Genomic DNA, 24,007 nt, shown 5'->3' on the forward strand with positions numbered 1-24,007 from the left:
CGCGTGCCCTCCCCTCGGGACCTACGGCTCTTCGGCCGGGGTGGCGCCCGACGACTAGACTGTCGCTACCGCATCGAAGCCGCAGCTGGCGAGCGAGTGAAACTGACGGTGCACAACGTGAGCCTCGGCGAGGCGACGTCCTGCGGCAGCGAGCCGGACCCACACTCAGGTCGGCCCAGGTGCGTCCTTGAGCCTGGGAGCAGGGAGGCTCGTCTTAACGTGTACGAGACACCATGGAAGGATGCGAGGCTGCCCCGGGCTTGCCTCTGCGACAACACTTCCTTCCAACTGCCGCTCACCCACATCACGTCCGGGCGCGCCCTCGAAATCACCTTCTACGTGGACGGCATGGCGCCCGACGAGGATTTCGAGAGCCTTTTCTTCGACGCGAGTTTCGAGCTCGTGCGAGCGCCCGAGTGTCCAAGAAAACAGCGGGTGCGCGGCGAAGGTAAGACCCCTAGGGATCATGATGCTGATGCTCAAAGACCAAATAAATCCTCGGTTATTTGATCACGCGAATAGTACGATATTTGAGTGCAATTTTTAATTGCAATTAATTAACCATGCAATTATATTAATCTGGTAGGGATTACAGAGAAATCCAATGACAATACTTTTAAGTAACTTTTCAAAATTGAGTCCCATCAATTATGATCAAAGATTTTTAACGCTCGCATAAGAAATTATTCGATTTTATAAAGTAAAGGCTAAATCAAAGAATTTCATTCGTTGGCGTTATTTAGCTCCATTCGAACGCATTATTAAGTAATATTAAGTTTCTCGTTTTTCAATAAATTTGAATAACTTATTTTGAGTCTTATCGAGAGAACGTACTATTAAATATCCTTTTTTTGTTTAAAAAAGAAAGAGACAAAACATAAAAGAGAATAAATAAAAGGAAAGATTCCAAAGCGATTAACTAGTCAAATAAATGCTCGGACATCGATGACACTGGTCACTCATACAGTCTAAACATTCCGTAATCATGAAATCTTCCATCAGGTGGAGAGCTAAGGTTCGTCTCACCTCCACTCTCGCGACCCGACATATTTTGCGAGGGTCTGCCGTGGCTAGTGGAAGCCCGTGACAACCGTTCTCTTTTCGTCTTAACTTGGGGCTGGCTACTCCCCTTGGAGTCCAAGCCGACAGACGATTCGACCGAGATCGCCAAGTGCCCAACATCCAACCGACTTCTCCTCTATTCAGGCTGGCCACCTCGACTTCACAAAGTCGTGTGTCCCGCTGATCAGGGATCCCGAGAGTATACGGTTCACGTCTTCTCCGAGGAATGGCTCGGTAGTGACGACACTAGCATAGTAAGTTTCATATAAGTATCTATTAACACTTGATCGTTGCTCTTCTTCTTATTTTTCTTAAGATATGTGAGCGGCGGTGGTATCGTAATGTGATAAGCGAAAAGAACGGATGGATTTTTTATGAATTAAATATATCAGTTAAGACAAGCATTGTTATTATCTTAAAAATTGTGTCTATTATTTACTGATTAATTGTCCGCTTCGGTTAACATCAATATAATTTGAAAAATTTTTATAAATAGGAGAAAGATGGTTAAACGAATTTTTTTTCTCTTCTCACAAACGGTTATTGCAGTTACTTTAAATTTTAAGACAATAATATATACTTAAACATGAATAACCTTAAAGATCAAAATTTTTCTTTTTTTTTAATCTGTGGAGTTTCAAATTCGAAACATTTTACTCAACCCTATATACTTTACCATCAATTAAATTATTTATTTGAGATTAATGTAGGATTATTTAATATTCTTCAATGTGATATTTTAATTATTTACATAAGGAATATAATGCACTATTGTTTAAAAAAAATTCTATGTACAATTTTTCATAAATTGACTGAAATATTTATTTAAATAGTACCAATGATAATCTCAATAATATTAAATCATTGTTCAAATTACATTGTAAATTCTTAATAATAATAATACTCCGATAATATGAAAACAAAGGATAATATTATTAAATTATAATAAATCGATTGTCGTAATTATTAAAAATTTCCGAATTATCTTCTTAATACAATAATGCACATACGTGCTTTATTAATATACTCCTTTATTGAGTAAAACATAGAAATAATGCATTTATTCAGCGATTATTTGTCATCTTTCCACAATAAGTATATACCGAAATTCATTGACGGGTTATAGTTCATATTATGTTTATGAAATAAAACACCGCATATAAAATATCATTGCAAAATAAAAATGTTTAATAATTGATGATTATAATTAAGATATTTAATTTTTATAAATATATAATACCAATTCCTACTTCAATTAAACAATTATGCATACAGCCTGCAAAATATGCTATAATTTTTCACAAGAGCACAATAAATACTTTATAATATATAAACTTAGTGTGTAATGCTAATGGTTTTTGGTGTGCTGGAAAATATAAATTGGAACGGATCGGGTAGGGAGGGGGGAGTAATAACACTAGGGAAAATCGCAAAAGACAATTCTAGAAAAGTTGGCAAAGCCATATCCCTCCCAGTTCTCATTGTCGCGACAATTAATAACGAAACACGCAAGCCAAATAGAAAAACGGATCGACAATGTTTCTAACCGAGATTAATATCCAGAAGAGCATTAATGTCGACTTGACTATTTGCGCACTGCTTTTTGCTACTACCATGCAACTCGGTTAGAAGAATTTATATCCATACATATTTTATATATAAATTCTATAAAGGCAAAGCGATAAATAATAAAGTTTATTCGATATATTCTTATATAAGGCTATCTTCAAATAAACACTGAAATTTCTTAAAGAAGAAATAATTTTATGAAATTCTGTGTTAGTGGGACAATATTGTTTATAATGCTATCCAATAAAATATTCAAATTATGAGTAATTATGAGTATGGATAATTACTTTTTTTTATAAATAGAAACAATTTTTTATAAATATAGAATACATTTGTAAAACTGTAAAATTAATTTTTCTGAAAACAAGCAGTCATTTTGAAAAAGCGTTTTTAAAAGTCAAAATAAGCCAATATATATAAATTAAATTTTTTTAAATAATATTGAACGAATTAAATATTCATGTCTACTCTATGAAATGTGATTACTTTCTGTAAAAAGCAATTTTCAAGAAAATTATTAATCTAATAAAAAATAATTGTTGAAAAGACACGTTACTTAGAAAATACGAAGATTTTGATCATAACCCTCTTTTAAAAAATTTTGTATTATTCAAGCCACGAAATAAACGTTAGAAGTTAGCGAGAATAAATATCTATAAAGAAAAAAAGGTTCGAAGACTTTACCAACATTGCCAAGAACTTTTATGATGAAGCTTGTCGCTCTGTGTGCAAGATAGTCCATTTGTATATAGGAGTCCGAACGAAAAGAAAAAAGATCTGTAGAGTTTCCTTTGAGAGTTCTAGTACCGGGAACGAAAGTTAAAACGGAAGTCACCACAGAGAACGTACAATGATATTCTCTCTCTCTCCGATCATTAAAAATTGACTGTGCACTTTTTCATTCTAAATTAGAATTAAATTAAAGATATCTTGTCATTCAAAACTTTAAGAATATTGAATAAATATACTTATGAAAGCGTTAACCAAGTTTCTTTTTTAAAATCCTATTACGGGAATTGGCTGGACTACCCATAGTTGGGCACTGAATTTAATTACTCGCACACAAGATCCGCACACAAAACGAAGATTCGAGCGTCAATTTATTGATCAATCCATTGACAGTCGCTGGTAAAATGTATTTGAACCTCGAAGAAGCAAAATCATCCGTTAGGTCCGCGCCATTCATTTTCCATTTTGACCGAACCCCTGTGTTCTCATGGTGCAGGGCTACCCGGGCCCAGCGCGCTCTCCAGCCCTCCTCCTGGATTTCGTCGCGCGCGAGCCTGGCCAAGCCTCGGCTTCCTGGCTGGAAATCTCCAAGAGTCGAGCAGCAATACGCAGCCAACTTCGATTACTTCCGGAGCGCGAGCTCATGAACGGCTCGCGCGACTGCCCGCACAAGTGTCCAGAGCTTGGCGCCTGTATCGCTGCGAGCCTCTGGTGCGACGGCCACGTGCACTGCCCCTCGGGCCACGACGAAGCCAGCTGCGGCAGCGGAGCGCGACTCCTCGGACTCCTACCTTCCACCCTGTGGCTCGTCCTCGCCGGCGTCGCCGGCATTGTCGCTGCCTTCGCCTGCCTCTTCGCTCTGCTCCTCAGCAGGTAAGCCTCGCTCTCAGTCTCACTCTCTCTCTCTCTCTCTCTCTCTCTCTCTCTCTCTATATATATATATATATATATATATATATCTATCTCTATTTTGTTCTCCTTCCTAAACCAGCCTACGATGGCTAACTATCGAAATATCGACCGTAATGCGAGAAGGATATCTGACAAGTAACTGCCTAATTTATCGATTTTTCGTGAAGTGCGTGAAAGGAATGGCTAGGCTAATGAGATTTCCCGACTCGTGTGTATATGTGAAAGGAGTGCCTTACCCTTAATAAACTCTTACTAGACTCCTCCGATTAGTGCGACTATGCGATATCGCTTTCTACTTAGTTATCAATTATCAAATGCATAAGAGCCATTCGCTGTAAGTTTTCTCAAAGAATTCTTTTGCAATGCAAATTAGGGGCCGTTATTTCGTGATTCGCGCGTTACTTACGTCAGCTAAATTTTCACCATTTAAATTACGTCGTTGCTTAAAAAGCTATACCATTGTTAATAATAAAATAATAAACAAAATATATGCCTACATTGATTACTTATAAAAATTTCAAAATAATGTTCGCTAGAAAATTATTTCAAATGAACGAGCATCCATAATACGTAGATAATGAATAAATAGGCATAACGAAGTTTGCCTCGTAATATAATTAATAAACGCAAATTCCCAAAGAAATAAACGATTTTCAATTGAATTCGATTTTTTTAGGGGTATATAGGAATATTAGAATTTTATTTCCATGATATCATTTAACTTTATTTCTACTTGTCGAACATTTCTCAATGCAAATATATTATAATTAAATGACGTACAATATAATTAAAACATTCTATTCTTTTCTTTTTTTCATATACTCATTTTTGTTTATGTTAATTTCAATGTTGTTTCTTTGTTTGTTGTTTTTTTGTTGTTTTTAATGCTAATTTCAATGTTAATTTCAAAATGTTAATTTCAAATCAATTTAACGTTTTAAATTGTACTTTTTCAATTTAAATTAAAACTTTTTAAAGAATTCTCCACTGTCTATTCGGATAAAATAAAAATCGTATTAAACTTCTAAACATACATACGTATAATTTTTCAGAAAAAGACTATACTTCAATGCTTGATTCATTTCATCAATAGTATCTGTTACGAAATATAAGTGAAATCAATATTACATTAAAAGTAAATGGTACTAAGCTCCACGATTATTATATTATCAAAATATTGTAGATAGTTTCTTTTTTTACAAGCTTTTCATTCAATTCAATAATTTTGCTTTACGTACTTATAAAATTACTGATTACAAAATAGAATGGAACTATCTCGTCTGCACTACTTATAATGAGTGATACCAAATTGAGATTTAATTATTTAATGCAATATCAATTTCAAATTCATTGCGAATCCTGAAATGATTTAATTATTCCATATTTATACATATAATCCAAAATTAATTTTTAAGTAAATCCAAAAACGGTTTTTATGCAAAAAAAAAAAATTAAAAAATGTCAACGCTTTTATTATCCAAATTCTTATTAAATTATCTTAAAATTAAAGTTTCATCTATATATAATATGATTTAAAATTATTGTTAATATTAAAATTCAATAGAATTATCGATTAGGTGTAATAAAAGAACGGCTATTTACAGTAAAATAATTTTGAGCTCTCTACGGTATCACAGAAAATGAGGTCCAATGTATTTCTTACAAATTATATTACTTACTAAAGTTTGTAAGATATAATGAGCGAACTTTTGTGGCAAAATTATACATTACGCATTATCGTTGATATTCGTTATACTCGATAATACTACAAAATATGTCTTTAAAAGCATCTAAAATTTGCTTATTAAATAAACAATAAGATTCATAATATAAATATGTTTGTCGTCAATAAATTTTTTTTTACATACTGCATTAAATGCCTGAAGTCAGTATATCATATACTAAAACAGATTAACAATAGCTTCCATAAGAGCTTTAAGGAGAGCAACGTGTGCAAAGATGCAATTGTTAATGCACCCTTGCAACAGAAAATACTATACTAAGATTGATGCGAACCATACGGTCGATAAATGCACGGATAATGCAGTATAGAGGCCACCTCACTGTATGTTCTCTGAGTCATCAGGGGATCATTGGGAGGCGGAAAATGTGCGAGTGCCAAGCTAGAACCGAGGTCACAAAAACAAAGATCCATATTAACCCCGTCATGTATTCGTTTCAATTGGTCTTTGCGCAGGTCCAAAGCTCGTGCGAAGCGACTGCAATATGGGATGCCGTCGAAAAAGCCGCGTCGTGCACCCACGGAGGAGACACTGCTAGGAACGGCTTCCTGACAGCAGCAGATCCCGGGCCTCGTCGAGTACATCCACGTCGACCGGGAAACGACAGTCTAGACGTTGCCGTCCATCTTTTTCAGTTCCCTGACGGCCATTTGGAATCATATGGGAAGGAGCTGACGTATGAGCGGAGGCCTTTTATACTATCGCGAGGAAACGGCTTTGAGAATTGGCGTTTGAGCTTACCGGCGATTCCATTATCGATTGGCACGAGAGAAGTTTAATCGAATACTGGACGCCGACTATTTCTCATTTCTGACTAGTAAGCCAATCTACTGATAACACCTGGGCGAATTATGTAATGCGCCATTAGAATAGGGTACTTACAGCCGAACGTATTAGTAGTTTGAAAATGTATGCATAATAATATTTGAGGCTGCTACATGGTACAAAAAATTTTTAGGCAGCAAAGGAGGTTGTTATGAAGTCTTGTTATTTTATAAATATACTGAATGGTAATTGGTATAAAGTCTGTTGTTTAAAAATGTTAAATGAAAATAAGTTTTATTAGCTGGGTAAATGTTTGAAATAAATACAGATTCAATTTTAATTTTGGAACTTACGTACCGAAAATGATATTCATCTATAAAATCAAAAGCCTTTATTTCTTATTGAAAGTTTAAACTGACAAGTTGTTATGCTTATGCAATTTTAGCTTAGAATAAAGTAACGACAAGACCACTCCTTACAATGAATGCAAATTTGTGCCAATATTTTCTAATTATAAAATACTAGACACATGTAACAATTATTAATCTTAAATTTAATAATAATTTAAATATTATAAATTCATTTTTCTTTGACTCTACGAATAGACCATTTTATTCCATTAAATTTTATAAACTTAGTACAAACTTACTGGATTGTTTACAACATACGCAAAAATGTATATTTTCCAGTGACATAAGTAGAATATGTCGTTATTTCATATGTATGAATCATCGTATGAAGTATACGCGAGTTATTATAAGCGTCGAAAAGTATATTATGTATATTTAGAGCACTGTTAAAAAAAAAAATAAAAATAAAAACAAAACTAAAGTAAACATATAAATATATAAAAAAGAACGTATTGGTCTTGGCTGTGACAAACAAAACTTTAATATGGGTTGACAATTATTTCTAAGCATTTCCTACATTCAATTGTCTTTTAAAAATTTTTTGTACAAAATATTATTGTTTAATAGTGTGCTGGGTAAATTTAATTACTAATTTAAGGGTCAACTAATAAACATACTAACTTAATTTATACAAAATTAAAAATTTATGATAATTTTATAGATCATTTTATTAATTATCTAATGAAATATTTAAAATACTAATCAATTAATTATTCATATTTATTTTAATATTTCAATCAAATCATTTATTAAAAATATATGTTACAAATGTTTGTTTTACATCATTTTTTAACTGTACAGTAAATTAATTTAAGCCTGACTAAAATTACTTCTGAGTACATTACGCCTTATGAAATAAAATATAAAAAATAAGTCATAATATTAATCTTTTTATTTTTTAATATTTCTTGCAATTAATATAGCATTTGATCTATTAATGTATACATTTTATATTGATAGTATATAATCGAATAACATTATTCTGATAGAATCCTTATCTTCATGTTTAGAAAATTTACTTTGTGAAGATGGAATTTTTATTTTATAACTATATTTATTACTTACTATAATATCAGATGCATTCTGATTGTTTTAAATTCATAAAATCATTTTTTATTGTCGGTTTTCATATATATATATATATATATATATATTTGGTGTGTGTGTGTGTGTGTGTGTGTGAGTGTGAGTGTTTGTGTGTGTGTGGGTATACGTGTTTAAAAATTTCACTGTTCTTTTCTACTTAATTAATAAACATCGCAACAAAATAAAAATAGTAAAGAAAACCAGTGAAATAAGAAATTCACTCATTGCTTTATATATATATATAAACTCAGGTAAAATATAGACATAATCTGAATCTTTGTACATTGAAATAAAGGAAATGGTTCACTTAACCTTTTTATTTTTATTATTTTTATAATTAAAAATATATTGTTTATAATTACAATTTTGTCAAGCTTATATCATTTTCATTTAATTAAAATAAAACATAATTCATTTTCAGACAAATCTCTGAAATGAAAATAACAAGATTAAATTTTATTTAACAAAATAAATGAGTAAAATCTTAAATTTTCGTTTCTTATTAAAAAATATTCAAAACAATAATAAAAAGGATTAACCATTAAAGTTGAGATAATATGGTAATTATTGTAATTATATAGAAAAGGTCATATAGAATTATATAGATAATATCTTAAACGTAATTAATTAATAATATTAAAAGAAAATATAATTATGATGAAAACATGGAATAAGTGAGAAAAAATACGTAAATAACATTTTTCATTTTATTTTCCATTATCATGTAAAACTTATAAAAGAAAAATGAATATGAAAAAGCTTGAGAATCAAACAATTATGAAAAATGAACCAAGAGGATACAATAAAGGCGTATATAAGAAATTACAGAAATAGATATTATATTTAATGTTTAAAGAATCAGATTTTAGTACAGATATATAGTTAAGAATAAATCTGTTAAATTATATTGTATATATATATATATATATATATATATATATATATATATATATATATATATATATATATAGATATATTTTTTTTATTTTACGATAATTGTTGAATTGTCGATTGATTTATATAAGATTAACGAATTGATAAAAATGACTAATTTCAATAAAAATCGTTAATAATTTACAGCTTAAAAATAACAAAAAAAATCGTGTAAGAAATCAACTGATGTGTATTTTAGAATTTAAGAAAATAAAATAAGAAATTATTGATTATAACGTAATTTTAACTTATTAAATAAGAAATAATTATTATTTCATATTTGAATCTTATCTTTGGTATTGTTTTAGTATTGTTAATTATGATCTATTATAACTGAGCTTTAACAATAGTTTCGGTAAAGCAAATAGTTGCACGAGTATTTATTCTAAAGGAATAACATTTCAACATTATTATATGAGTAATTAATAAGATGCACATAAATAGAATAGTTACATTATAAGGAATTGAACAATTTTATAAACATTGTCATAATATAGAATACTATTATTTACAAATATAATTCTTCCTTTATTTTATACTACCAAAACAATCTGCAAATTAGAATTATTATATTATTATTACAAATCTAATCATAATATCCATATGCATCAATATATTTAAATTATAAAATTAGAAATTCTATAAGGCCATGTACTGTAAAGAAAGATGTTATTTATATATATAAGAACAAGTGGGTTTTGAATACTTTTCAAAAAAAAAATTTGAAACAAAATACTACCGCATTACAAACTACAAAAAAATCTCATTAAAAATGATTTTTATTTAATATTATTATATTTTTACATTTCATTTTTTTTAAGTCACATGAAATTTTAAAAATCTTTACATAGCGTGGTATTATTAAAGTATTTAAGAAATTCATTAATACATTCATTGAGTTAATGTGGCATTCAATAAAAACATGTGTACTTATATATATAAATATATTTATTTAAATTTAAATGTATGTATTTAAAAATGAGCATGTATGGAACTTGTTATTAATGATAAAAAATATAAGAGTATAAAATAATTTAAGATAAAAACAAAAATCAGTTATATCTAAAAAAAAAATAAAAATAAATGCACCATTGGTTCTTTATATGAATGCACTACGAGCGTTTCACCGCAATCAATTTACTTCCACTCAACTGTAGTTTTGTAGTTAAGCGAATCAAAATAAAAATACAAAAGATATAAACTTTATATAAATAATGACCGATGCGTTGTATTGGGAGGCGATATTTGGGGCCTCAAAAATTTTCGCCCAAAGCCCAAAGCAAAAATGATAGAAAACAAAAAAACAAGTAAGATAGATAAAAAGGAACAGAGAGAGAGAGAGAGAGAGAGAGAGAGTGGGAAATTTTATAAACTTATTCAATAAATAAATATGTTTTAATCCTTCATTTAAATGAATTCAAGGAAAATGTATACATTTAAAAATTTTTTAATAATTTTTACTTATTTATTTTGAAATTCATTATTAAAAACAGTGTGTACTTATGTACGTAATGATAATTTATTATCCGCATACTTTTATTGAACTAAATGATATTTATTATTGTAACACATCATTTTATATTTAAATTATTTATTTATAATATATTTTTAATAATTATTATTTAATAAAAATTATAATAAAATCTATACAAATTATAAGACTGAAAATTATTTTTACCATTAAAATATTATCAAATATATTCTATTCATATATATAGTGAATATGCCAAACTGTGGTATAACGATATGTGATTATGTGATGTTACTTTATTCAGTTCATTATTATGCTTATTAACAATGTTTTAACATAATAATTTTTTTTAATAATGCTTCCAAATAATGCTGAACTTAATTAATTTAAAATATAGCAAACAACTCAATCAAAACATTTATGTAAACATTACATTTACATGATGTAATTAAAATTTAAGCATTTATTATTAAATATAATAATGAAATATCTATGTAATTAAAGAACTAAATATATATATTTAATTATCGAGTTTTTATTCGGCATTTAAATCTACATAGGTTATATACTCCAATAATTTTCTTGTATAACACATTACATTATTTAAGGTGGATCAAATAAATTAAAGATGCAATGTCCACAAAATCCACAAAATGTGCGCCTTTCATGCCAATCAAAAATAAAATGTTAAAACCTCTCTCAGATATTAATATTTCAAGTAAATTTGTATTTCTATCTTGACATTAATTAATTCTCAAAAAGATCATGAATTTCTTTTGCATGTACATATGTTCCATAATTGTTATGAAACTATGTTGTACAGCGAAACATTAACTAATCTACACTCTAATGTTAAATTAGCACATCCTACATCCCGCTAACAATAATCGAGTCGTCGTATCATTTGCTCAACAGTTACATTACACTTTTGCAATATTTTAGTATTATCGAATTCATATCCCTGCGAATATTTTTAAATCGATAATGCGTGAGAAACGGAGTAGTAAAACACAGACCCAATAATGTAGATCTAGACATTTAAGTCTAATCTTTCCTCAAACAAAGTATGTCTGTCATGTGCGCAAAGCCTTCTACCTAATTACTCACGCATAGTGATGATGGTCAAAGCGTTGAGTTAACAATTAATTCTCAACCACCTTAGCACCACATTTCAGAAATCGTATGTATGCATAATCTGATCTTTATTAATTAAATTTTAAATATGTCAAATATCGGAAGTTTTTTTACTTAAATTATACTTTCGAAAATAAAGTTCTTAATTATATATACTACTATTTTTCATACTATTTATTATTCCTACATACATATTATACGTAGCCATTATTTAGCTCCTATTTAATGAAATTGAATGTTCGTGGCACTTATGAATATTCTAATTATGTTATAATATCGTAAAATATGCCACATTGAATTATATTTACGTATTTATTGATTCACTTCATAACTTCCATTTTGCAAATTAATTATTTTCTATGATCAAACATTGTATTAAGCTTTATATAAAAGAAAGTTAATGTTCTTCAAAATTTTAAATGAAATTTATGTTCTTTGTTTTAAAATATATTATAATTTAATATATGATAAAAGGAAAATTATATAATATATATTCCTTTTATCAGAATGAAATTTATGATAGAAAAAATATTAAAATTTAGTAAATGATTAATACTCGGCATTATTTCATGATACGACCTAGAGAAAGCGATGTCGAAATAAACTGCACTCGTATTCACGAATAATATTAACGCTTTTTCTGACACTCTTGAATTATTCAACCAAAATAGATTTTGGAACAATGTCAAATTGTCCGATAAAAATTCATAATGTTTTTAGAAGGTTCGAGATTATTCCTTATCTCATATCATTATTTATCGTATAAATAATCAGTAATAATATTATATAATTCAAGATTAAAATTATCTTAATTTATCTGTACTTAAATGCATAATTCAATATACTACATGTGTGTGCTACATGTATATTAATAACTAATTTATACCAGGCATAATTGACAAAGTAAATTTAAATTGAGTTTTACCTTTCAGAAATAATAAAAATAAACATAATATTTCACTTTACATAATTTCGAGTAAATGCTTTAGAATATGTACAATAGGAATATAATATATAAATTTAATAACAAAGAATATATGAAATGTTAGACATGTATATAATTAGATAAATTTCAGAATTTAAATTTAAAAAAATTAATTTTAATGTTTGTATATTTATAAAATATACATCTATAATATACAATTAGTAATTACGTATATAATTGTAATTATATTTAATAAAGTATAATTATATGTAATTGTAATTATATTATGCAATATGCATTTAAAATATGCAATTATAATAGTTATTAAATATTTTCTATTCAAATTTTTTTTACTTTGAAATGAGAATATACTTTAAAATTTTTGCGTTTCAAATACAGTTTTATAATATTTTCATCGATTCGTAGATATAAAATTTATTAAATATGAATTCATAGATTCCATTTATTATTAAATAAAAAATCTATTTTATAACTATTTAGTATATTAATGATATTTTAGATAATATTTCTTAAATTAAAAATCTTTCAATAATTTTTTGTTATTTAAATGCTTAAACCATATTATTCGAATTAGAATAAATAGTTTTAAAAACATATATCTCTCTCCTGAAATAATTCATTAAAATATACAACAAATACATTTTCAGCATGCTCGTATACAGATAAATATCATTAGTATTCTGAATTATCAACAAATTCATGTTTATAATCAAATAAATGTTCTAGAAAATGATAAAAGACTTTTCATGAAAAATAAGTTTTAATCGCAATAATTATTCGCTAAAATTATAAACTATCCTTTCACTTATACTAAATTAAATACTTAATATTTTATTATGCCATCATAATTGTATACATTTATAATTATAATTATTCGAATCAATAAACAATTGAAATTTTGTAATATGTGTAATCTATTATGTGTCATAGTGGAATTCATTATTATATTATTACAATTATGATATGAAGACAAAATTTATATCAATTCTAAATAGATTGTATAAAAAAAAATTGTCATTATATATAAAATTATATTAATTTTATTAAGTTTAAATTAAAATATTTTTCATAATTAGTATATTTAATTACTAATTACTAATTTTATCAAAGCATTGAGTAAATTCAATAAAATGCAATGAAAAAATATAATTTGTATAATTTTTTTATTTATATATTTTTATTTTTTATTTATAAAAATATAAATAAAACGTATAATACGCTGTAAATATAATGCATAGATTGAATCTGTTCCTTCACAAAAACATTATACTTATTTAATTATTACTTATATAATTATGAAAAAAATGTTCATGTAATTGAAAATAATACAATGAATTTAATTTTAATATAAAATTTATACGAATTCATAAATTCAAACAGATAATATATTTCCAATAATTTTGAAAATGTTAACAAAACTACTAACATGAAATTATAAATGGATAAAAGGAAATTAGTCACGTATAATTGCATAAGATGTATAAGTAAATTTGAAGCGCAATTTAATAAGCTATCAATATATATTGTTCGGAAAATAATCCCACAATTTGACTAGTCAGCCAAACGTGCAATAATTAACGTAGAACAATAAAACCCACTAGATGTTATGTGGGGTTGCCGGGCAAGTAAAGGGTGAATGCACTGATTAATAATTAACACATGTCCTTATTATTTCTATTTATTTGAATTGATTTACAAAATGGTGAATTACAGACGAACTTTATATTTCTTGATAATCTTGTGGTGTTGAAATATATTTACTATGAATGAAGCAGGTTATAATCTATTGAATATTATCACTAAGAGGTTATGGTGATTGTAATGCTCTGATCGAACACTGGAATGCTATTGTGTTTATCTTAATACGTGTGTAGTTGCCTTTAAATATCGGTCGTAAGAGAGCCGAGATGGAGGTTATGCGAAGCTGTGCGCCATCTGTGGCGGGAACAACTTGCAGTTGGAGGGATTGAGAAGCCAATGTGGCATTTATAGCTGGTCTTGTTCAAGAGTATGTCCGGGAAGCTTCCGTAGTTGGACTTTATCCGTCCGTCTTCTACATAAGCCGAGAAATCAAGAATGAGTACTAGCTGTAAGGACTTACTTGCAGTGTATCGTGATTTTCCAGTCTCTCTTCGATGGCTTGTTATTACGTTCCCTTGCAATGTTGCAACTCTTCAGTTCTTCGTCGTCTCTAAGTGAGATTACAAGTGGTCAGGTCCTATGCAATCCAGTCTTGATGAGATCAATTCAACTGTACACTAATTCACAATAGTGGAAAGAACTTATTATTAAAACTCAGCTAGCTAAACGACTCATCTCTCCGGTCCTCCTCCGTGAGAGTTGGTCGTGACTTATCCTTCACTGTAAGAAGTATTTGGAAAGAGTAAGTGAGGGTACATTACGTAGTCCCTTCTTAAAATGATTCACTGATCCCGCTCCACTTGGGATCCCTTCTTCCTTTATTAATTAACCAATCAGTGGTTGATCTTGGGTCGCACAATAGATTATGCACGCCTTCATTTCCACTTCCTTCCGGGCTCAGTTCCGAATTTGCTAATTGGGAAAGTGTCGGACGGTGGCGAGCCTTTTCCATTGGTCACCTCTCTTTGGTTGCCTCATCCCTCTCTGGGACTTGGCTAGAAGAAGGGTCCGCTTGGGCGTGGTCAATTTTCCAATACGATCGACCAGATGTGGCATAGCCAAGAACAATGCAAGCATTGTCTTAAAGGCCGAGTGCGCACGTATGGTCATTGCATGTGTAGTACGTATGGGTTTTCGGTTGCAGTAAATATTTGTACTCAATGCTTCACGCATATCTGATATTCGTTTCGAATCTACTTTGGGGTTCTCCCGGCAGTAAACCCATTAGGTTCTACTGCACTGGGAGTATGAGCACGTTCCGCTAGAGTTTTCCAGATGTTTTATGACACTAGTACAAATAATTATGAGCAGGAAAGTTTTGAAGTCTTAAATACAATTTTCATGACATTACTTGTCAGATATTTTATTGCCTTATTAAACGGAGTCTCTTATTCTCAAACAAATATGATAAATGATGTTTCAAGTGTGTATGTGTGTGTATTTGAAAATTTTAGTGTGGAAATTATCAACAAATAATTCAGTGTAATAAATCAGCGATTATTTTAATTAATATTATTTTATTTCAAACCAAATGCAAAATTTAATATTAATGAGAACGTTACAACTTTATAAAAAACTTATACACACTTGGTTAATGGAATTACATAAAGAAAATCAATTGTTATGAAAAAAAAGAATTAAAAGTCAAGATATGATACTCATTAAATATAATAAAGAAAAAAGTGGATTATTTGACTAAGTAGATAAAAATCAGAACAAAATAAAAGAAACTAATGTAAGAGTGAAATATTAATATGAGTTGAAAAATTAAAATTTTCAATGTCTCAATTAGACACTTATATATTATAATGTATAAAATATCATAACATGTTATGTAAACACATAAATTAATAAGATTTCTTAAATAGAAGGTAAGATAGTATTACTATCATTTAAAATGTCCGTTGCTTTTAAAATCCTTAGATATCAAGCAAAATGATTCATGCCCTATTTTCATTATATTAAAAAGAAATCTCAAGAAAAAGCCAACGGTATATTTAAACAAATATTTCTTAATACAATTCGAATTTTACTAAACAAGGTGAATGTAAAATACATGTAATACAGGTATTATTAACCCGGCACTTAGGCGGTCTAAATAGACAGACCCTATAATAGGCGAATAGTTCAAAGGTATTTGTGACATATGAGCTTGAGTTGGATATTACCCCTAAACAGAATGTTTATATTACCGAAGAAAAATAATAATCACATTTAAGAAAATAATTCTATTACATTTTCTCATCTTTCTACCTTTATTTTAAATTAAAAAATGTTTAGACAAAATTAATTTTGTTTTTTATATTATTTACATAGAAATATAATATTATTTATATAGTAATTATATATTGTATTTATTATAAAAGAAGGTCTATTTATGAAAATATGTTTATGAAAGTTTTACATAAACAAATTAATATAGAAAATTCTGCAAAATTTAGATAATCGTTAAAATTTTTAGTAAAGAATTACGCACTTTTGATATTCACCTTAAATTTTACTTAAAAATAGGTAAAATTTCTAGATATATTTTAATTAACAAATTTTATAATTAATCGTATAAAATAATAATGTTATCAGCCATTGAAAATCCTCATTAAATATTCTACTTAAATCATAGGTAAATAAAGAAAGCTCAATTTAAAAATTTTATTATATTTTAGAGTTTTTCATTCAAACGCACTTACTATAACTTAATACCATATGCATACACCGAGTATGAGTTTTATTTCGGTTGTTAAATATTACAATTGCAATTTTAAATTAGAATTCAAGCGATTCATCGTCTGCGTAACTTATATAATTAACAAACTACGTTTACATATATAACATAATTATTAATTTATATCTGTCACAATGAAATACTGTTAAAGCATCGAAAATTATCATTTTTGATGAAATATATTACATATTCTAGATTGAAATAAAATGTGATATTTTAGAGCGAATAATTTAATACACAATAATAATAATAATAGAATGCATTAAAACATAAAATAGAAAGAACATCTTTTAAAATGCAGCCCCGATAAACTCATTCATGTTGACACATGACAAATTTTTAATATTATTTTATATATTTTCACTTCTGCTTCATTTATTATATAAATAATTACGTCATAATCGTCAACTAATATTTAATGAATCAATCTTATGAATTATTATCACCGCATAATAATGCTAACTATATATCACTTGGCATATTTCTATTGTTCAGATTTTTTTATTTAAATACTTTATTAAAAAAAAATGTTCTACCTTATATCGGTAAATTCCAACGTATTCACTCAAAGAAGACTATAGCATGGCAACAACAAAATTTATACAAAAATTTTGTTCTAAATGTAAAGAATTATAATGAAAAATATGCAACTTGGAAGCAGTTAGTTATAGACATAAAATATGTATTATATAATCACACTAGGCATACTTTAGTAAGTTCTAGTGTTGATACGCGCACTGCATTTTAAGCAGAGATTCACAAAACTCTTGGTACTTTACCATGTAAATACATCCTCGCAAATTGCGCATTAATAAGTAAAGGTTCAGCGTTATATCCAGTACATGTATGAAGTAATAGTTGCCGTATTTTCCAATAAAAATATATAATAAATTAGAGTAAATGAAGGCGGCTTATAATATGCATATTTAATCATTTACAAATGTAGAAATCAAAGCAAGTATATTATCAGGACAAATGAGAAGACTAAGGTGTTATAAAATAGGCAGATAAGAGCAATTGTGAGATTTTCATATTTAAAAGACCAATTCATTTTGTTTCTACAATCTTGATTAATCCTTTAGAAAGATAATCTTCATTGCAATACGTTAATATGGTATTAAACAGTAAATGTTAATACTCAAATACCCCAAAAAATTGGTTACAATTAAAATCAATTAAAAATATCATACGCCAATTAATTAGAACTTGAAGTTTCACTGCTTAAACTAACAATTAGAATAATAATAAAAAATGTATTGAAGTTTATAAAACATTAATATTATATAGTTTCAAGAATAGAAAGCAATGTTTCATTAAAATTTATTTTTGAATCTAATTTGGGGCTGTCTATTTGTTAGTCAATAAATACGCACAAAACTAATATGAACTATAGATATGAAACTGAATTAGCATCTTATTGTGAATCCCTAAAATTAGAATTTATTTTTATAAAGTATTATATTTATAGATTCTACATTTAAATGAGATCATGTTTCTTAATTTTTTCATTTAATATACGAATTAATCAGTATAATTTTTTAATCTATCTGTATCAGTGTATCACACATCTTTACAAACAAAGTTTGTTTAATTTCGAATATAGAACGAATCGTAAATTAAAAATTTTGAAATAAAGTGAAATTGTTACTTTTTAATGTGTACTATAAAAAGTGATACTTTTATTACGATTATTATTAATTAGAGCTGTGAGCTCATCGGTTAATACACAATAATCCAATTTTTGGAAGAGAAGCAATTCTATTCACGAAGAATTTTATTTCTCTACTATAGACTTCAACGTGTATTCTAGATTCATATTAAAGCAATAATTACGTACATGAAATTAGCGATTAAGAAGAATAAGTGCAGCAATACTGATAATAAAGATTTTCTGTAAAGATCATAAAAAAAGGTGCGATTAATGTGCAATTACAAACTTCTGCTCTACAACTACTTATAACTTATTATTAACACTTAAATAACTGGTTATCGCTCTCATTGAAATTAATAATACTACCCTACTTTATGACTTTTAAATTCAATAAATTTGAACTTACCTTACTTACAAAGCTTAAAAATATTCATCGATAATAAAGCCTTTATAATATACCATTTTATAACGGGTATGTATTGTAAATGTCGAGTAATATGAATACAATTACTTATCCCCTTATTCGAGTCGCAAAATAAATGATTCCATTCTTTTATTATGATTCACTTATTTTATTTATCTATTCTATTCGCTTGTTCATTCATTGCTTTATGTATATTTTCACATTTATTAGATTCACTTCACTTAAATTTATAAGAGTTCATTTTCGCGGTAACGTCACTGATAATTTTTTTTGTATTATTTTACATTATTTTAAGCTATTTTTAATTTGTTATTTAAATTTTTGCAATTTTCGATAGAATAAATTAGTTCATTGCTTCGCAATGAAGATTTCTATTATTAATTTTTAATTTTCTAATATAATTGTAAAAATTCTTTGGAAATTCTTCAAGTAAGTTGTGTTGAATACGTACAAACATAAATTTTCAAAATAGAATCTATTTTCCTCTAGTTAAAATATTCAATCTCAAATTTAATAATAATGCCCTTACTTTTTATTTTTTATACTATATTTTTTATTTATACAATTTACAATATTAAATTTTTAAAAAACCTTCCTATTAAATATAATTAATTATCTTATTATTTCCAAATGCTAGTTATATAATATTTTGCCGAAGTTTAATTTGATTTTCTTTTTTATTATTTACTTAATAAACTTCTCTGTGCATGCTTGAAAATTCATTACGAATGTTAAATTAATTAAAGGGCAATTTTGATGAACTATCCATTCGAGGCTTTAAAGTATAATTCATATAAATAATATATCAATAGAATATAAATAAATGTAAACTATACGTAAAATATAAGTAGAAAATTTAAAAACTATAAAAAACTATAACTTTAGAATCTTTTTAGTTCTTAATAAAATTTTATTAAATTTTTAATTTATTAATTACTAATTATTAATATAATTAATATAATTAATACTAATTACTTATTAATATTCTATTTTAGTTTGTTAATTGCGATTGAAAGTTAAAAATCGAAATTAAAATAATCTGAACGGATAAAAATACATTGATATAAGTATATTATACATAATATAATGAACAATCTTTATATTTAATTGAAATTACTTTTTAAAAATTTAAATTATTTAATTATGATGAAAGTTATTTTGAAAGTTATTTAATTACTATTAAGAACTAATGAAAATTTTTGCTCATTTATAATCGAGATAAAATATACTAAGTTTAAAACTTAGAATAAAGTTACGCCTGAAATTAATGCCAAGAATTTAAAAAATTAAAAAAAAAATTGTATTTATATGAAATAGTGTGGTTTAAATGTGTATCTATAAATAAATATTCATAAATTTCGATCTTGAACGAGATGGAAGTACTTTTTCCATCATCGGAACATTTATTCGGATTTCATTAAAAGAACATTGAACGTACAGTTTTATTTGGAAATGAAGTTTTCTCTTAACATTCTAAATGCAACATTGTAAACAAAACATAATAAAATAGAAAACAGCCATGGGAATATTTGACAACGCGACGCTTCTTATAAATGCGACCAATAAGCATACACAGCAGAATACTATACAAATAAACTGGTACAAATAATTCAAAGTGGAGTACAATAACAACAATATAGAACTTTGGCGCAATAATGTATTTAAGAAAAAAAGATGATAGCTATTGCTATTATTGAGACGCGTTTTCAGAAATCAATATCAAAAGAATTTTCGTTATCTTTTTTTTTTATCGCTGTCATCGCTACTAAATGACGATCGTGAATAAATGCTTATGTCCTCGTTAATCTACTCGTTGCTACATTCTAGCAACTAATTGAATTGCGAATAGAAGTAATTTCGCCAATTTGCAAAAGTATAATTTCATCAGACTTTATAAATCATTGCTTCCCAGGCTCGAAAAACTCTTATTAAGCCATTAGCAAATACAGAATTATAACTGATAATTCCCTTATATTTGATCTAATAGTTTTTTGGCCCCAATATTGTAGATTATAGATAACAATTAAATTTTTTTTACTAAACTCCATTTTCGGAAAATATGTTCAAACTCCTTGATATAATTATAGATTAAAATAGAGATTAACTAACTACTTTTTAAAAAGTTCAACAATATTATTGGAAAATATATTGAAAATATATGTAAAATTTATAAATAAAAGTAAAATTATTTAATAGATTTATGAAATAATTGAAAGAATATTCGAATAATAATTCACATAACTAGATCCCCAATTAAGTTATTCGACAATAATTGCTTAATGTTCTCTTCTTATTTTTTATGTTTTTTTCTTTATAATTTATTTGAAACTACTAAATATGTCATTTCAGCAGGTTGGCTTACTTCTTAAGCTTTCTATAATCGCACATATAGTTAATTGATTAAGTAGCTTTTAAAATAATTAAAAACACTTATTTAAAAATACAACAAATTTTCTACAAATATCCTTTTTATTTTATAATATTTGCAACATAATATTTACCTCTAAATTATATTGTAGTAAGCACATAATTAAATGGCGCAAGGAAATAAAAATAATTTAATAGCTTTAAAACTTTTCGAAAATCTTAAAATCCACGATACCTAACTGAATAATAAAATAATATAGAATTGATATTAATATACTATCGGTACGAAACAGTTAACAATTCGAACTAAAGATTTGTAACAGAATTTACCCGAAACGAACAAAAGTATATCAAATTTATTCTTATCAATTCCTTAAAATTTGAGCAGCGTAATGGTTTGGTCCAGTCAATTCAAGTTGGCATTAATTAAAATGATAAAAAAAATGCTCCAGGTGAGGCTCGAACTCACAACCCCGGCATTGCTCACGAACACTGTCTTATAAGTACCGTGCGCTAACCAATTGCGCCACTGGAGCACTTAGAAAAAAGTTTTTCATTGACTGAGTGCACTTGAAAAGTGAATTCTGCATATTATTATTAATGCATTATTAAATAAAATGACATGTTCGATAATTTTAATACAAAACTTAACTTCCCCATGATCCCAAGCTGCAATAATGTCAATTTTAATTTTATTTGGAGCTTCTTATGGTTTGGCTTGTGCCACCTAATTATTTTGCATCAATCCATATAGAAAATTTTTTCTTTTATATATTGTATATGTGATGTTGACAAATATACTAGAAAATGGATCAACTATCGAATTATGATTAATTAGATGTTGTAAGCCCGAAAATATAAGATTCTTAATTTTGAATAATCTGAGAAAATCACCTTATGTATAATAAATGCCATGACTGTAATTCTATTTTCTGATATATTGTGTACACTCGCCACATGTTATTAATCACCTACTAATTTAATAATTCTTTAATATAAAAAATGATATATTCAATAGTGACATAATACCTCATAATAATAATAATAATAATAATAATAATAATAATAATAATAATAACAATTTATGACGAGTTATTTCTAATGTCATAACTTTGATTTTGTGGTGCACAGTACAGGAACATACATTTTCTCCAACGATATACTTTCAAATTTCATATATCTCTGCTAATGTATCATGAGAATGCAATGTAAGCGGAAAATGTTTTTTTTTCTTTTTGTTTCAAATATCTCAATGATGTAATATTTAATAAAAGAAATTTTGAACAATTATAATTTACAAATTTTGCATATTATATTTCATCAGACTGCGAGTTACAGTTAATAAAAGCATTTTAAAATACTTATTTAATTAAATCGTTTAATCTATGATTTATTTTATTTTAAATCACCAATAGCAAATAATGTTAGGTTTCAAAAATTAAAAATTACTATTTAATTAGTTTTATTAATAATATGATTATTTGTAGGATTTATTTGAACATCAACATCAAAACTAATTTTTTTTTTTTTTTTTAATTAAAGTTAAATTTTGTTAAAAACAAGTTAGAAAGTAAGAAAGTAAGTAGTAATTGTATGCCGTTGATGTAATCTCCTCCTCAATCTCCTCATCCGAGAGAAAAATACGCAGTTGCATCGACAATGACTGCCCGTATAAAAGAAGTAAGAAGAAAAAGACGACAACAACAAATTCTACTGATTTTGCTTGTTCTGCTTCTTTTGCTGCTGTGCTGTGTGTGTGTGTGGTGCTTGCTTGTTGCTTGCTTGCTGCTTTTGCTTTGCACAATGAATCTCATCTGATGACGACCAATGTCGCCGCCAACAATGACTTTTCTGCAGTTTTATTACTGATTTTTATGAAATATAATTCGGTGTAAAAAAAATGCTCCAGGTGAGGCTCGAACTCACAACCCCGGCATTGCTCACGAACACTGTCTTATAAGTACCGTGCGCTAACCAATTGCGCCACTGGAGCTGATAGGAATAAGGCCAGAAATGTAACTCTTATAGATATCATTAAAAATGTGTCAACAACTTGATTTTTATTGGTAATATGATATTGGCTATGCACTTTTTATATATTTACAAAACCCCAAAATTCTAAAAGATAATGATAAATGACGTTTTTTGTTTGAAAATCTTTTGCATTTGAGAATTTGAGCCCTAGAGTGATAGTCCTAATATATTATTTAGACAAGTGACAAGTAAATTAAAATGGTTTATACTTTAAAGGTTCCATTTAAATGACATTGAATTATAAAATAAATGATTTATTAGCTCGAACTAAAAGATAAAAGCCTAGGATAATTATTTTATCCCCCTAGGAATGAACCTTAAAATAAATTTCCCTATAAGCTACAAAATTCAGTTTGTCCATAAATTGCAAGAATCATTTTTTTCAAAATATTTTTTATTGACAACCGGT

The 24,007-nt window shown here is 27.4% G+C and overlaps 1 protein-coding gene and 2 non-coding genes across 3 annotated transcripts in view; 1 reads left to right on the top strand and 2 right to left on the bottom strand.

Annotated features, from left to right (window-relative positions):
* LOC105365716 (uncharacterized) overlaps positions 1–7,108 on the top strand; it is a 17,139-nt gene extending 10,031 nt beyond the window's left edge. Inside the window, exons 7-10 of the mRNA XM_011503949.1 lie at positions 2–448; positions 1,003–1,316; positions 3,857–4,233; positions 6,470–7,108. Of these exons, the coding sequence (XP_011502251.1) occupies positions 2–448; positions 1,003–1,316; positions 3,857–4,233; positions 6,470–6,566 (1,235 nt within the window). The 3' untranslated portion in view covers positions 6,567–7,108. The remainder of the gene's footprint in view (position 1; positions 449–1,002; positions 1,317–3,856; positions 4,234–6,469) is intronic.
* A 14,900-nt stretch (positions 7,109–22,008) lies between these two features.
* TRNAI-UAU (transfer RNA isoleucine (anticodon UAU)) lies at positions 22,009–22,100 on the bottom strand. Its single transcript is given in 2 exon segments — positions 22,009–22,044; positions 22,063–22,100. It is a non-coding gene; the product is annotated as a tRNA-Ile (tRNA).
* A 1,365-nt stretch (positions 22,101–23,465) lies between these two features.
* On the bottom strand, positions 23,466–23,557 carry TRNAI-UAU (transfer RNA isoleucine (anticodon UAU)). The gene is given in 2 exon segments: positions 23,466–23,501; positions 23,520–23,557. It is a non-coding gene; the product is annotated as a tRNA-Ile (tRNA).
* Between the last annotated feature and the right edge of the window lie 450 nt (positions 23,558–24,007).

Source organism: Ceratosolen solmsi, unplaced genomic scaffold (assembly GCF_000503995.2).
Source record: "Ceratosolen solmsi marchali unplaced genomic scaffold, CerSol_1.0 scaffold53, whole genome shotgun sequence".
Lineage (NCBI taxonomy): Eukaryota > Metazoa > Arthropoda > Insecta > Hymenoptera > Agaonidae > Ceratosolen > Ceratosolen solmsi.